Source organism: Glandiceps talaboti, chromosome 15, assembly GCF_964340395.1.
Source record: "Glandiceps talaboti chromosome 15, keGlaTala1.1, whole genome shotgun sequence".
Classification (NCBI taxonomy): Eukaryota; Metazoa; Hemichordata; class Enteropneusta; family Spengelidae; genus Glandiceps; species Glandiceps talaboti.
Window position 1 is genome coordinate 17,454,761 of NC_135563.1, and position 13,527 is coordinate 17,468,287.

A 13,527-nucleotide genomic window follows, 5' to 3' on the forward strand; every position below is an offset into this window, starting at 1 on the left:
GTCAAGTGTTACTATTTCTATGGAAGTATAACCCATACTTCCATGCTATTCCAATAGAAATGTTTTAAAGGTATCGATAGGATCAGTATGCACCGAGTGTCTGAGTGGTGGACACCATCAACACCATTCACCATATGATATACATGTACCTACAATGTATATACCTTTATAGTAGGGATGAAATATGAAAGAAATATTATCCGTGAAGCATACTGCTGTCGTAATACCACATGAATTGTCTAGAAGGATGACGAAGAGTAAGGATGGCTTGTCTAGGGTGTATCACATCAAGTGACACCCCTATTCAGCTACTACACACTCACAGACGAGGAATATCACTCCCTCTATCATGTCTATAGAGGGACTGTGTTCCACTGTCAAGATGGACATGTTAATTATTTGCTAAAATTACAACTGTCACCCCATTTTGAAAGACAGGATATTTCCAAATAATAGATTGAAAACTGGTCACAGTGAAAAAGTGATGTCTTCGTGTCCTACATTTTGCATATAAAGTCTTGTAGTTGATTGAGATAGAACCCCATTATCATCTAATTTGGTACTGAGCTCAGGTGAATGAATGTACATGTATTTCCCTGCCTATCTTCATCTGATAGAAATCACTTCAAAGTAAATAATGTTACTGTAGTATCTTATTTGCTTTTGTTTCAATTACCATGTCTTCTTCTGTTGATTTTATCCCTTTGTGTAACTCTTTATCTCTGAATGTGAATGTGTTTGTTTATGTACCACTTCTTTAGTAATGTTATGTCAATAGTTTATACTTTGATGGCATACTTTAGCCATAGACCCTCCACCCACATTGGTGGAGGGTCTATGCTTTCGCTAGAAAAATTTTAAAAGTAGAATACAGTACACTGACATTTTAAAAAAATTACCGTGATATTGAAAGTGCGTTAACATTTTTAAAAGAAAATGTTGTGATATTGAAAGTACGCTGACGTTAAAAAAATGACTGATATTGAAAGTATGCTAACAGTAAAAAAATTACTGTGATATTGAAAGTACTCTAACGTTAAAAAAAATTACTGTAATATTGAAATTAGTGGTGGTAGAATTTTGTGAATCAATGACATTGTCATGAGTCATGAGTTACACCCACTGTATGGCAGGTTGATAATTTCTGCTAAAAACATCTATAAAACCAACAAAGAGGAGGTTTTTACAACCTTTGTAACTCTACTAGTACAGTAAGACATTTTCCTCCTGAACACTGCATTTTTTGAACATTTTAGTATTGGAATAGAGTTGAATTAGATACAACAATGTGTATACCAGTTTTATGCATAAAAGATTTAATGTTTTCCCTTTTCACTTTCTTCTAGGATGGTCACTTAGAAGAAGCCAGCTTTAGTTTTGAAGCGTTTGGAAAAGATTTTATCCTAGATGTTTACTTAAATGAGTAAGTATTACTTTACATGTCATTTTGTGTGACAGTTATTTCAGCAAATTTGTCATTGCAGAATCATTGCTCAGTGTACATGCCAGTTTGATAAGGCAAAGTAATAAAAAAATTCCAATTGCATGACTTCAGAAAATAGGTTAGGTTGGTCAGAATTTTATTTTATTTTACTTTAAAAATTACTCGACCCTAATATAAGAGCGTAAGATCGTTGGTCACAATACTCCCACAAGAGTTTGGTGAGGTATAAAAGAAGTAAATGAAGACAATTATATTAATTTATAATTTAAAAAGACGAACATTTTATGCAGACTATCATAGTCTGGTTTTCCTCTGGAATATGATTTTAAAAAGTGACCACAGATGAAGCAAAGGCATGAATTGAAGGTGTACACAGAGATAGAAGTAAATTTTACATTTTTGCCTGCAAAAAATATGTTTATGGCCGGGAGCTTACACTAGGGTCAGTCAGGTTATCAGGAACACACTATTTTTTTATTTGTCAGTAATAGACAAACTATATATCAAAATTATGCCAACTTTATTTGCATCAATATTTTAGAATGTGACCCATATTTTTCAGTTTTGATGAACCACGACTAGTTTCTAACATGTTTAGAAGTCATCTTGAATGGTGACAGGTTGTCAACAACTTCTGATTTTCATAAGTGGCAAGTGTTCAATTTTGTGTACCAAAACATAATTTCGTAAAAATAATAAATTATTTCATAAAAAAAAACATGCAGTAATTTTTCGAATTTTGTAAGTGTCAAAGGGGGGGGGGGGGGGTATGAAGGATGTACATTGTATGGTGCATGAATCATTTCCTGGTTCATAGTACAAGAAGGAAATTCAGCTGGCAGTAGCTGTGCATTTGGTCATGTATGTTACTTAGTATTCCATTTGTTGTCGTAGGCTTAGATTGGTAATGCCTGTGGATTAATTGGACTTTTGAGTACTCAAGCTTTGCACACACACACACACTATTCAGCTATTGCCTAGCTATCTAACTGCTTGCTGTTATCATATCGACCAGACGTTGAAAGTCACATCATGTGGTCAATTCAACGTGCTACACAAATCAGGCAGCAATAAACGTTCAAATTTGTAGTCTGATAGAGAAATGACCCCAAAATCCATTAAATATGACTGCTGACACATTCAGTAGCATATCGTGCTATATTGGTTCTGTTTCTTGTGAGAAGTCAATAATTGCAGTGGTGACTAAGCATTTCAATTCTAGCGTGAATAATTGCAGACTTGATGAAATGAATGAGCACTGGTGTGTAATAAGTGTGTAGTACATGTAGGTGTATGTGTGTATGCAACATTCCCTATAGCATTGCCACAGATATAGCTCTATGTGATGAAATCCTAAGGCTATCTGGTCCATTGTTTCAGAAACAGTGATCTTGAAAGAATAAGAAGCCATGTATGTAGCTATAACTGCAGGCTATTTCTAGTTTTCTTGTATAAAGCTAACTAAAAACCAGCCCAGAAATCCTTTTAAGATGACGGGTTTCCTGCCAGTAAGGCACAAGATTTTATCCTGTAGTAGCGAATTTGCACTGATATCTACCTGTGTAGGTACTTTTGTTTGTACTCTATGACATTCACGGATTACTGTTCATTTAAAAGGTTTGACAGAATCATTTTGACAGCTAATTAATGTTGAGTGCACAATCATGAACTAAGCACTTTCACTACATATCTTTGACATCTTTATCTGCTGAAATAGAATGCTAATGAAAACAAGGTTTCACCTATACATTTTAAAAAAATGAAACTTGAATTTTAGCAAAGTAACAAAAGTCTATCTCAGCAAAAAATTAATCCCTTGAGGATTAGAAATTGATACATTGGTTTTGATATTTAAACCTTGACATAGCCATGTATTAGAATAAAAGCAACAAAAAAAAAAAGAAAAAAAAGAAGCAACTATTGAGCGTCAGTAGTTTAGAATTACACGTACATCTTAGTTATTTTCAGTGCAGAAATCATTATATTTCAATGTAGAATTCAAGGTTTTGATGACCTTTTTATGACAGTGTCCTTTGATTCATTGCCTTGTTTTTCTCAAGAGACCAACAAGTGTTGAGTTCATGGTAAAGTTGATGACCGTGCATGGCCATTACAGCTCTGCTAGCTGCAACTGGGACGTTTACTTTTTAAAAAAAATGTTTTGTTAGGCATAATAACTAACTTATAATATAGTACACTGTGAACAGTATTGCATCACCTGTGGGTAAATATATTTTTGTAGCTGTAATGTATACACGATAAATCAAATAAAATAGATTTTTAGGTCCACACCCAAAAATCAGTGCCCGTAACAGTGACCACGATTTCAAACAGTTTCTGTACTGCTTATTGATAATATCAACCATATGTCTAATTATTTATATTTTAACAATTTTCAGTGAATGCATTAGACCGTAGTTATGTAATGATTGGAAGGAGATGTTGTGAAGTGACAAAGATCACAACCTTTGTACATTTAGATTGTAAAAAATGTATTATATTGTCATAGATCATAAAGCTTTGAGACATCAAATCCATTTCTACCTGTACATAATAGTTTTTTGATGGCAGTCTCAAGTGTCAATAATTGACATTTTGAATCCCTTCAAGTCATAGTCTATATCCTGCTAGATTTAAAAATGTATGATGGAATTAAGTCATAGATAACTGTAGACATCATTTGTGGTCTGTTGAGATATTATTTTGATTCCTAGAACTGACTTGTTTAATCTTTAAAACATGCATGGTCTAACTCTAATGGTCCAGAGAGAGTCAAAGAAAGGGGGGTGTTGTGTTAAGAGGGGGGGGGGGGATACAGGGATATGTTCTGTGCACATACAGTGTATCAGTATATCTTTAAACCCAATGTTTGAATCCATCTGTCTTGGATTAGGAATATTTTATCAGTGGAACCGTAATAATTTTAGAATCATTCCTTTGTTTAGGATCAATGCATTCTCCAGCTTAGCCAGACAACTGTTTTCCAAACCCCAAAAATTTAATCCAAATCTGACAGATTATTGACCATGAATGGTATTGATATTTAATATAGGTATTTTAACACCCCTCCCCTAACAAAACAAACAAAAATATTCATAATGATGTACATCGTATCATAAAAGTAAATATGTTAAAGAGAAAAACATCTTGGGTATTACAGGAGTCAGAAAATAGCTATACTAGTTGCATTATGATTACAGTGCTATGCATGAAATCAAAATATTGACTGATGAACATATAGATACAATCCTGATCTTGTTCTGATGCATTGAGGTAGATTTAGATGTAGTACAGTAGCTATAGTAGTCACAACATTGTGTAAATGGTGGCAAACTCAAACAACAGCTTACTTTGATGACACCGGCAAAGAGGCACTGGACATATGTGTTTGCTTTACAGTGTAACTTTTATAACATTCTAAATGTATTCCTGACAAAATCAGGCATGATTTATATATTCCCCTTCTATAACTTTCACATTATTGTCAATGGTTTTGTTGTTGACCACATGCACATCAACCACATGTCCCTAAATAGATTACCCCAAGATTACATTCTGATAAAAAACAGCATGTCTTGTTTTTCTTATCTGAGGTTTCCAAGGTAATTTCTAATTGGCTGAAAAAAGGCATTCTAACCTGTGGCAGTGTGTTTGATATCAAATGAAATAAATTAGAACCATCTTAAAGTAGTCTAAGTGCACTTTGCCATACTCAATTAGTATGTACAAAGGACGGACAAGTGATATAACCCAGCTGCTGTCTTGATTGCAGGACTATCTTTTAGACAACTTGATATTGAACATAAACCTTTCCCCTTGTATAATTGTTGCTACTGACTCTTTGGAAGGATCAAATAGTTTTGGAAGAAAAATATTGAAAGATTAGCTACCAGCTCTGCAGCCAAAACATGTTATTTATGCAAATTATAGATCAGTTATATTGTATATACATATGTAGGGTGATGCTTTAGGGGACAGGAGTGTTTTGTGAGGACTGAATTAGATATTATTCCCCAATATTTTTCTTCATTCAGGGAAGGAAAATACGAGAGACCTAAGGGGCCTTGTCTCTATGAGTCGATAGATGAAGTGACAAGGCCCCTTAGGTCAAAAGTATTTTCTGGCTGAATGAATAGAATATTATAATTATACCATTGGCAGTAACTAATATGAAAAAAAATTCATGAAAAGAATAGCAATTTTGAACATTTTGATTCATATTTTGAACACAGCAGAACAAATGATGTAGACACATGTTGATGTGACATAGATGCACGTCGTTGTGACGTAGAACGGCCAGAGTATACCGGTATATTCCATATTTGTTGAATCTGGCTCGTGCATGGTGTAATAGAGAGATAAACACACAGAATCCCATGGCAGATTACCAAGTGAATAGATCTGTACGTGTACTATCAGACAAGCGCATATCATACATAAAACATGACTATAGGTCAGGTTCAGTGAACTCGCACTGAAATTGACTGCATTTTAAATGAAGTAAAAGGCCATCAATCCATTACTTGGATGTTCTTAAAAGTCATGTAGTCATCAGTAGAGTATCTGTACACTTTGTCTGTGACATTTTGCCGATAGAAATCAACAAACTGAGGCTGTACGTATATGTAGCCATATTTAGTATATGCTGAGATCAAGAAATGAATCAGTCACTTAATGCCATTTTCGATGTAGGATTTGATGGTTTAGATGAGTCAACATAATCTTTTTGTCATTACTACCTGCAGTTATCGTTATCTCCTATTGGATTCAAACTTACATGGCTGGCATTTAGCATCATGAAATATAAAAGAATCAAAGAACATGTAGTGTACATGTAGCTTTTATCATGTCCATGTCTGCAATATTCTACTCTAGATCCTTTACACTGGTGGATTTCTACTAAACACCCCGTCTGTGGAGACATGTTAGTTGAAATCTGCTAATGTGAAGGATACAGAGAGATATTTATCCAAAATCTGAAGGATCCAGGCTAGCAATATTCAATATCTTCATAATAAGGAAAATAATATAATCTTTGTAATGTTATATACAAATTTGTGTATGAAATTTTACCAACAGTGACAGGGCCTTACATGTGTCACACTTATTTTTCTTGATAATCTGTCAGATATGACATGTCATGCTGCCCTATCAGATGTAACATACAGGTACATGTAAGGGAAGACTGGTTAGGGATGAACAATGCAACATATCTAACAGCTATTTCCTTGATTGAAAGAAGAAAAATATTGACTTAGGAACACTGTGGGCCTGATGTAAAGTCATGCAATCAATGTGTATTTGAACAGCTTTGAAAATATTGGTGTTGTCATAGATTATGATATTGTGTTTGCTTTGTTTATTTCAGAGTTTTATTTCCTGAAGGTTTTGTAGAAAGATACTATTTAGAAGATGGTACTCCTGTGGTCAAAAGACCTAACACAACGGTAAGAGCATCTTTCTTGTGTGTTTCATGTATCCTTACCATAACATTCTTCAACCTCCTGTGGTCAAAAAAACCCCCAATACAATGGTACATTGTGTAAGAACATCTTTCTTGTGTGTTTCGTATATCCATACCAAAGCATTCTTCAACTCTCCTGATATTACAGAAAAAGCATAGCAATGTGATATGCAATCTATCAACTGCTAGATGTGGTGTTAATATTAAGAAAATAAATGTATATTATGTCAATGTCATCTATGTTAATGTAGAATAAACAAATTGAAAATGTCTTTGTTACAAGTTACATGAATTCATCTTAGCATACCATGATGTTCTTGTCTTCTATATGGATTCAATAATTTGAATTTGTTTTGAATTTGTTTACAGCATCAACACTGTTATTATTATGGTGAAGTCAGGGATAGTAACATTTCTACAGTAGCACTCAGTACATGTGATGGCCTCAGGTAAGTTATAGACAGTTGAAGGATAGGTTAATGATAAGCAAATCTGATCCTTAAAGGTGATAACACATCTTGTACACGTCATCATCATAAACCACAGTCTCTGTTACAACACTGTCCATGGAAGAAATAGCAGCTTTGGTTTGTGTGAATGGTACAAGTGTGGTGGGTTGTTTTTAACTATATAGTTATACAGAGTTTTACTGTAGCACAGGCACTTTGCTATTTGGCCTGACTTACTGACTGTTCTGGTGAACTTGAGGACATTATCAAGCAAGATAACCAAATTTTTGGGCTAACAAAGTTTTGTACCATTTAACGTTTTGATTACCACTATGATTGCTAACTAGTAAAATGACTTTTGCACCTACTTTGCAACCATGTACAGGCTTCCAATCATGTAATAAAAGTTTTCATGAACATTATGTGCTGTTGATGGAACACCAGACTGGCACAAGAATTATACCAAATGCATGCAGTGATAATTTAAATGCAAAATTATATATTCTTATAATTGTTGCTGTTACTTCCTGTTGGTTTTTTTGTATGTTAAAAAATGTTTCTCATTAACTCTACACAATGCTATCTCAGGAAAGACAAAATGAAATGAAAACACGCACTTTATTAGTATACTTAATTAGTTGATTAGAAACAATTAGAGGAATTTCAAACACTTGAGGAGATGTAAATATCATTCCGAACACCTACTTTGCTATACTGGACATATTTACCATATCAAAACTCTTCACATTCTCCATGGAGCTCAGTACAAAGTTGTTTCAAAGTTACCATATTGATGACTCATCTTCAGCATTACCTAACACATTGTGGTGAATTGGCTCTGCATTAAATCTGTATTTTACTGTCTAAGTTAGTGTTATGAGTGGACTTTGATTGTATGAAAGCTACAACTCTCTTGGGCACACCTATATGTACTTTGTAATAGCTACATGTAAGGAGTATATCGGCATGTCAATACATCTGTTCACATGTTGCAATACATCTGTTCACATGTTACTTTCAACCATCCCAGTTTGCCTGTCACAAGCTGTGCTAAAACTACCCACTTGTGATGAGTTCCTCTGCATAAAATGATAAAGTCTACTTCATTAAATCACTATAAAGCCAGACTGTTAATCAGATAAATCTCATCATCTACTCACTCACATATCACTTTTTACATAACACAGAACACCAAGTATGTAGTGAGATCACAGTTTTCAGTGAAGTTATTATACTGCATTGTGTGTGTGTGTGTGTGTGTGTGTGTGTGTGTGTGTGTGTGTGTGTGTGTGTTTGTTTTTTTGTTTGTTTGTTTGTGTTTGTTTTGTTTGTGTGATGTAAGATGTGTAGTAGACTATCCAGCCTTGGCCCTGTCAACAATTTGTTCACAATTATACACCAGGTAGTGAAAGATTACACTGTGATAAATAGAGAAACATATTGCTAGTTTGTAGTTTTAGCACCACTTGAGAGGCTAACTAACTAAATTGGACACTTGGTCAGATTTAGTTGTATGTGTGCCTCCTGTGTGAACTCTCCTAAACCAAACTCCTTATCAATCTTACAGTTGTGAAATGAAAACATACATAATGCCCTTTTAGGTAATGCTTCACTGATAATGTCTAGACTAGCCTGAATAAACAAATATATAGCTAGACTAGAGAGTGGACAGCTGAACCATCTCATTTCTCATGTTACCATGCTACTATTAATCAAATAGTAATGATGAAAATCAGTTACTCTCTCATCCCTCATCCCTCATATATACATTTCAAGTAATATTGGTACATACTTTTATCACTGTTAATTACATGTACTTTTCTGTATAGCTCAGAAACTTGGTGGTCTGGCTTGACAGTGTTATCCACAAGAACACAAGTCTGGGAATATGAGCTGAGTATGTCGACCAAGATAGCCAAGTTTCTGAGCTACATCTGTACAACTTTCTTTATACATACATTGTCTCAGCATGACACATAGCAATGACATCACAAGTGCATTATATGAAGCTTTTATAACCTCTCCAACAACTAACACACCTTCAGCTCACTGTTGATATGAATTGAGATATTAAAATGGCTTGAATGAGTTCCAATAGACCTTCTGAATTGAAATTCTTTGCCATCTAGGGTTGGGGTTTGGCATATAAATATGTGAATGAGATGTGTTGAATAGTTAGAAAGGTTCATTTGATAAATGAGAGTACAGTACAGGCAACTAAAATATAGCTAGGAAGGGTGTACGTTTAGAACAAAATAGTGTGATTTCAAGTGACAAGTATCTTATACTTGAAATGGATACTATAGCTAGCCACTGACCACCTAGTCTGATAGCCAATGGGGTATTGAATCATCTCTAACCCCAGAGATCTTGATCATCATTAGATTTGGCAAAGGATAACACTACATGTAGACTGCTGACCACCGGGTATTGCGTTCCTCTTATTTTTTCAAGGATGGAACAATTATAGTACTGTAACTTGTAAGAAACCTGCAAACAAAATTGTCTTATATTAGAAGGCACAAGGATATGAAACTACTGTCTGGTATGCCGTTGTCTTGGTAACGTCATATTGGCAATTCCTACTTGTTTGCATGTCGGTGATTCTTACGTACATTGAACCAAAGTGTTATTTGTTAAATTCAGCTCTTTTGTCCTTGTTCACTGAATTCTTCTCTCCCACTCATGTTTTTGCAGAAATGATAAAATTTAATGGCTAACAAATTACAACTTCCATGAGATCAGTGTGATATTTATGTTAACTTAAGTATTCTAGGTTTTCATCTATGTACACTGTATGATCTGAAACCAATAACAATGAAAAATTTTTGTTTTTTTTTCTACATAATACTTTGGGACATTTTGTCTTACAAACACTTTCATTGAATGTACAATTGTTGTCAAATTTTCCTATTTTTCGCTATATTACATCCCACTAATATTTTCTTGAAATAATTAACGTAAGTGGTTTTATAAATTCCCACTTTCTTGAATCACAAAACTGTTTGATCTTTATTATTATATTTTAGTGATCTTTGTTTCCTTTCATGTACACTGTATAATCTAAAACTCATAATGAGATATCATTTCTGTTTCTTTCCTGTGTAAAGCTTTGGGTCATACTCCTAAGTTTTTATTCGTTCAAGAGGCGTTATCAAGGATAGTTTTGTATGTCAACCTCCAGGATATGATTTATTACATCTAAAGCCTTTGTATCCAATGAATAGTCTACAAGATGATGCTAAGTATAGTAAATATAATTATGGCAGACACACATCGTTCATTTACAGTCTGTAAAAGGATTTATAATCTTCTAAGAGTGCTAGAATGTGATTACATTCATTCAGTCTGTATAAGGGCAGGGAGTACTATACACAGTGTCAGCTGTATTGGCATATTACACAACAAAATACAGTGCTGTAGGCACACCAGGTATTTCGTTTGTGAACTCACAATCTGCTCCTCATAATCTGTGAACCTTCATGCTGGCACATCAAGACTTGTTTTTTGATTAGAAAATATAATGTAGTATAGTTGTTATTTCTGAGAAATATACATGATAAATGAACTGATGAATAGATAAATTAATTAATAAATACTGTACGGTAAATACATAATATATACATGCATGCATGCAGGCAGGCAGGCAGGCAGGCAGGCAGGCAGACAGACAGACAGACAGTAAATGTTCCTGCAGGCACACCAACCATTTATTTTAATTATGAACCCATAATCCAAGAACGTTCTCTCTGGCACTGCAGGAGTTGTTTTGTATTCAAGATACAATGTAGCCAGAAATATGTACAAAATACATCCATTTATGTATACATAAACTGTGAAATGATAAATAAATGAATACAGATTTCCCGGAAAAGGTACTTAGTACGAGTGGAGGGGCTATGCTTTAGTGTACTCGGATAGTCTTGTAGTAGAAGACATCCTGATATTCCCAGAAACATAACAAAACTACACATAGTGAAATGATAAATAAATACAGATTACATAGTAGAAAGAGATTAGATATAAATAATTTGTAAACTAAAATGAATTTTGTATAGTATCAGCTGAATAATTAGTAATTGTATAAAGAAAATAATCAGATTTTCAAAGTCAAACTTCCCCCAGGAGATATGCTGTATGTTGTAGCAGACATGAATATCACAGTATCAAATACTAAGCATTGTACCACAACAATGTATACATTATGTGTGCCATATGCCATGCCATGTTATGATTAGATTATCCGTAATCAAAGTTTAATTAGGTATTAGTAGAAGGACAAGAAGATTAACTGATGTATTGTTGATAAAATTATTGATTTTTACATCATATCAAAGGGACACAAGCTGAGTTTATATGTTTTTAGGGTGTAATTTTTTTCTACATATTAAAATGTACTCACAGTATTCTACTTTATACTGATGTATACTTAGCCATCACTTGCAATTGACTGAACTGAAACTTGGTATTAGGATATAAAAATGAATGATTCGATGACATAATTTATTATATGTTTCAAAAAATGTACAGGAACTTCCTACTTATGCAATCAACAGTTCTAACAATGCCAGAACACAAATTGTAATGTCATAGACAACTTGCATTGAGATTAATGATTATACTTAGAATAGTTTAATCAAGGCTTTTTTGTAAGTGTTTTCATTTGAGTAAAAAGCTTATAAAGTCAACTTGTGCCATTTTAAAGTTGAGTTTAACAAGGAGTCATGTTTTGTATGCGAGAAAGCAGTACAGGGTATCCAACCAAAGTATATAAAGAACACGATGTACATTTTACTGTTGAGAAGTTTTCTTTTTCACTATTTTTCATTACTTATTCACTGAAAAAATTCACCAAAATGGTGTACAGTTTAGTCCTTATTCTGCGATGGTAATCAAGGTTTTCACTTACTTAGATAGACCCAAACTAAAACTGTTGTTGTTCGGTTACACAAATAGATGATTGCAGTGCTTCTGTTGTGCAGATGTAAAATGTAATCACCCTGTAATTAAGATAGTGGAGTCTCTGGATGTCCCCAAAAATATACGCTGCAAGATCACAGAAGTCATCAGAAATGCTACCCGACTCTTAAGTATAATTAAATCAATGTCAATTCGATAGCGGATGTCTATCTAAAGAATTATTTTTGGTCTGTCTATAACTTAGTAACCCTAAACGTTGTCTTAACGTAGTAACTGAATTTGTCATTGATGGTCTATACTCACTTGACATCTACATGTATGTGTGGAAAATGTACAATGAACAAGTCTGAACATGCAGTCATTTATTTGTGATCATTTGTTAACAAACTGTAAATATCTGTGGATGCTAGTGATAAGTATATATAAGTTGATCTGTAGAGAACTACACGTCGGGTATATAATGAACTGTCCATACAATTTATCGTTTTTAGCTGAAAACGTTATAGTCAAGAGATTGTAAATATCATGGGACACTGATAGGCCAATAGACCTATATATAAAAGATGTGCAATGAACACTCCATATTATTCACTTCTTTAGCTGAAAATGCTTGCCAACAAAATTGTAAATTTCTAGGCATACTGATAGGGATTAGATCTGTGTAGAAACTAAGTTGTACAACAAACAGCCCATGCATTTAAACCGTTAAGCGGAAAATGTTTGCCAACAAAATTGTTAATATTTTTGGATTCTAATAGGGTAATTGATCACTATGTAGTAAATAATACAGCAGATACTACATAGATAAGTCAAAATTTATTTGTCAAAATCTGAAATATAATGCTATATTATATTGCTATTCTGGTAATTTGAGTTTGATAGGATTTGTATTATGGAAGGATTACTGTACAGTATAGTGTTGTGGCAGAGTTAAGACAAAATGTCTGAGTTGACCTCCTAATCTCCACCAAGTATATTATTCAGTCTGCCTTGATTCCCTCAGTGATTTCACATCAAAGTAATGCAGTTATGGCACACAATTTAGTCTTGCAATCTGGGAGAGCTATTTTTAGCAACGTAAATACAGATAGACAGTTCTCCTTTGTGTTTGGGGAAGTCAATTTATTTATTTATGTTTATTTCATTATTAGGAGGAAATCCTATGGGGGAACTGGTCTTATTTACAGGCATGAAAAGTGAAAAGTAAACACTGTCACTCAAATACTGAAAACTGTCAAATGAAATCTACA

The 13,527-nt window shown here is 33.8% G+C and overlaps 1 protein-coding gene across 2 annotated transcripts in view; it reads left to right on the forward strand.

The window, feature by feature from the left end:
• The window catches only part of LOC144446482 (zinc metalloproteinase-disintegrin-like NaMP), a 64,704-nt gene that overhangs the window by 21,814 nt on the left and 29,363 nt on the right, over positions 1-13,527 (forward strand). For both annotated transcript variants that reach the window (XM_078136251.1, XM_078136252.1), the window contains exons 3-5: positions 1,347-1,423; positions 6,813-6,891; positions 7,278-7,357. In XM_078136251.1, the coding sequence (XP_077992377.1) occupies positions 1,347-1,423; positions 6,813-6,891; positions 7,278-7,357 (236 nt within the window). The remainder of the gene's footprint in view (positions 1-1,346; positions 1,424-6,812; positions 6,892-7,277; positions 7,358-13,527) is intronic.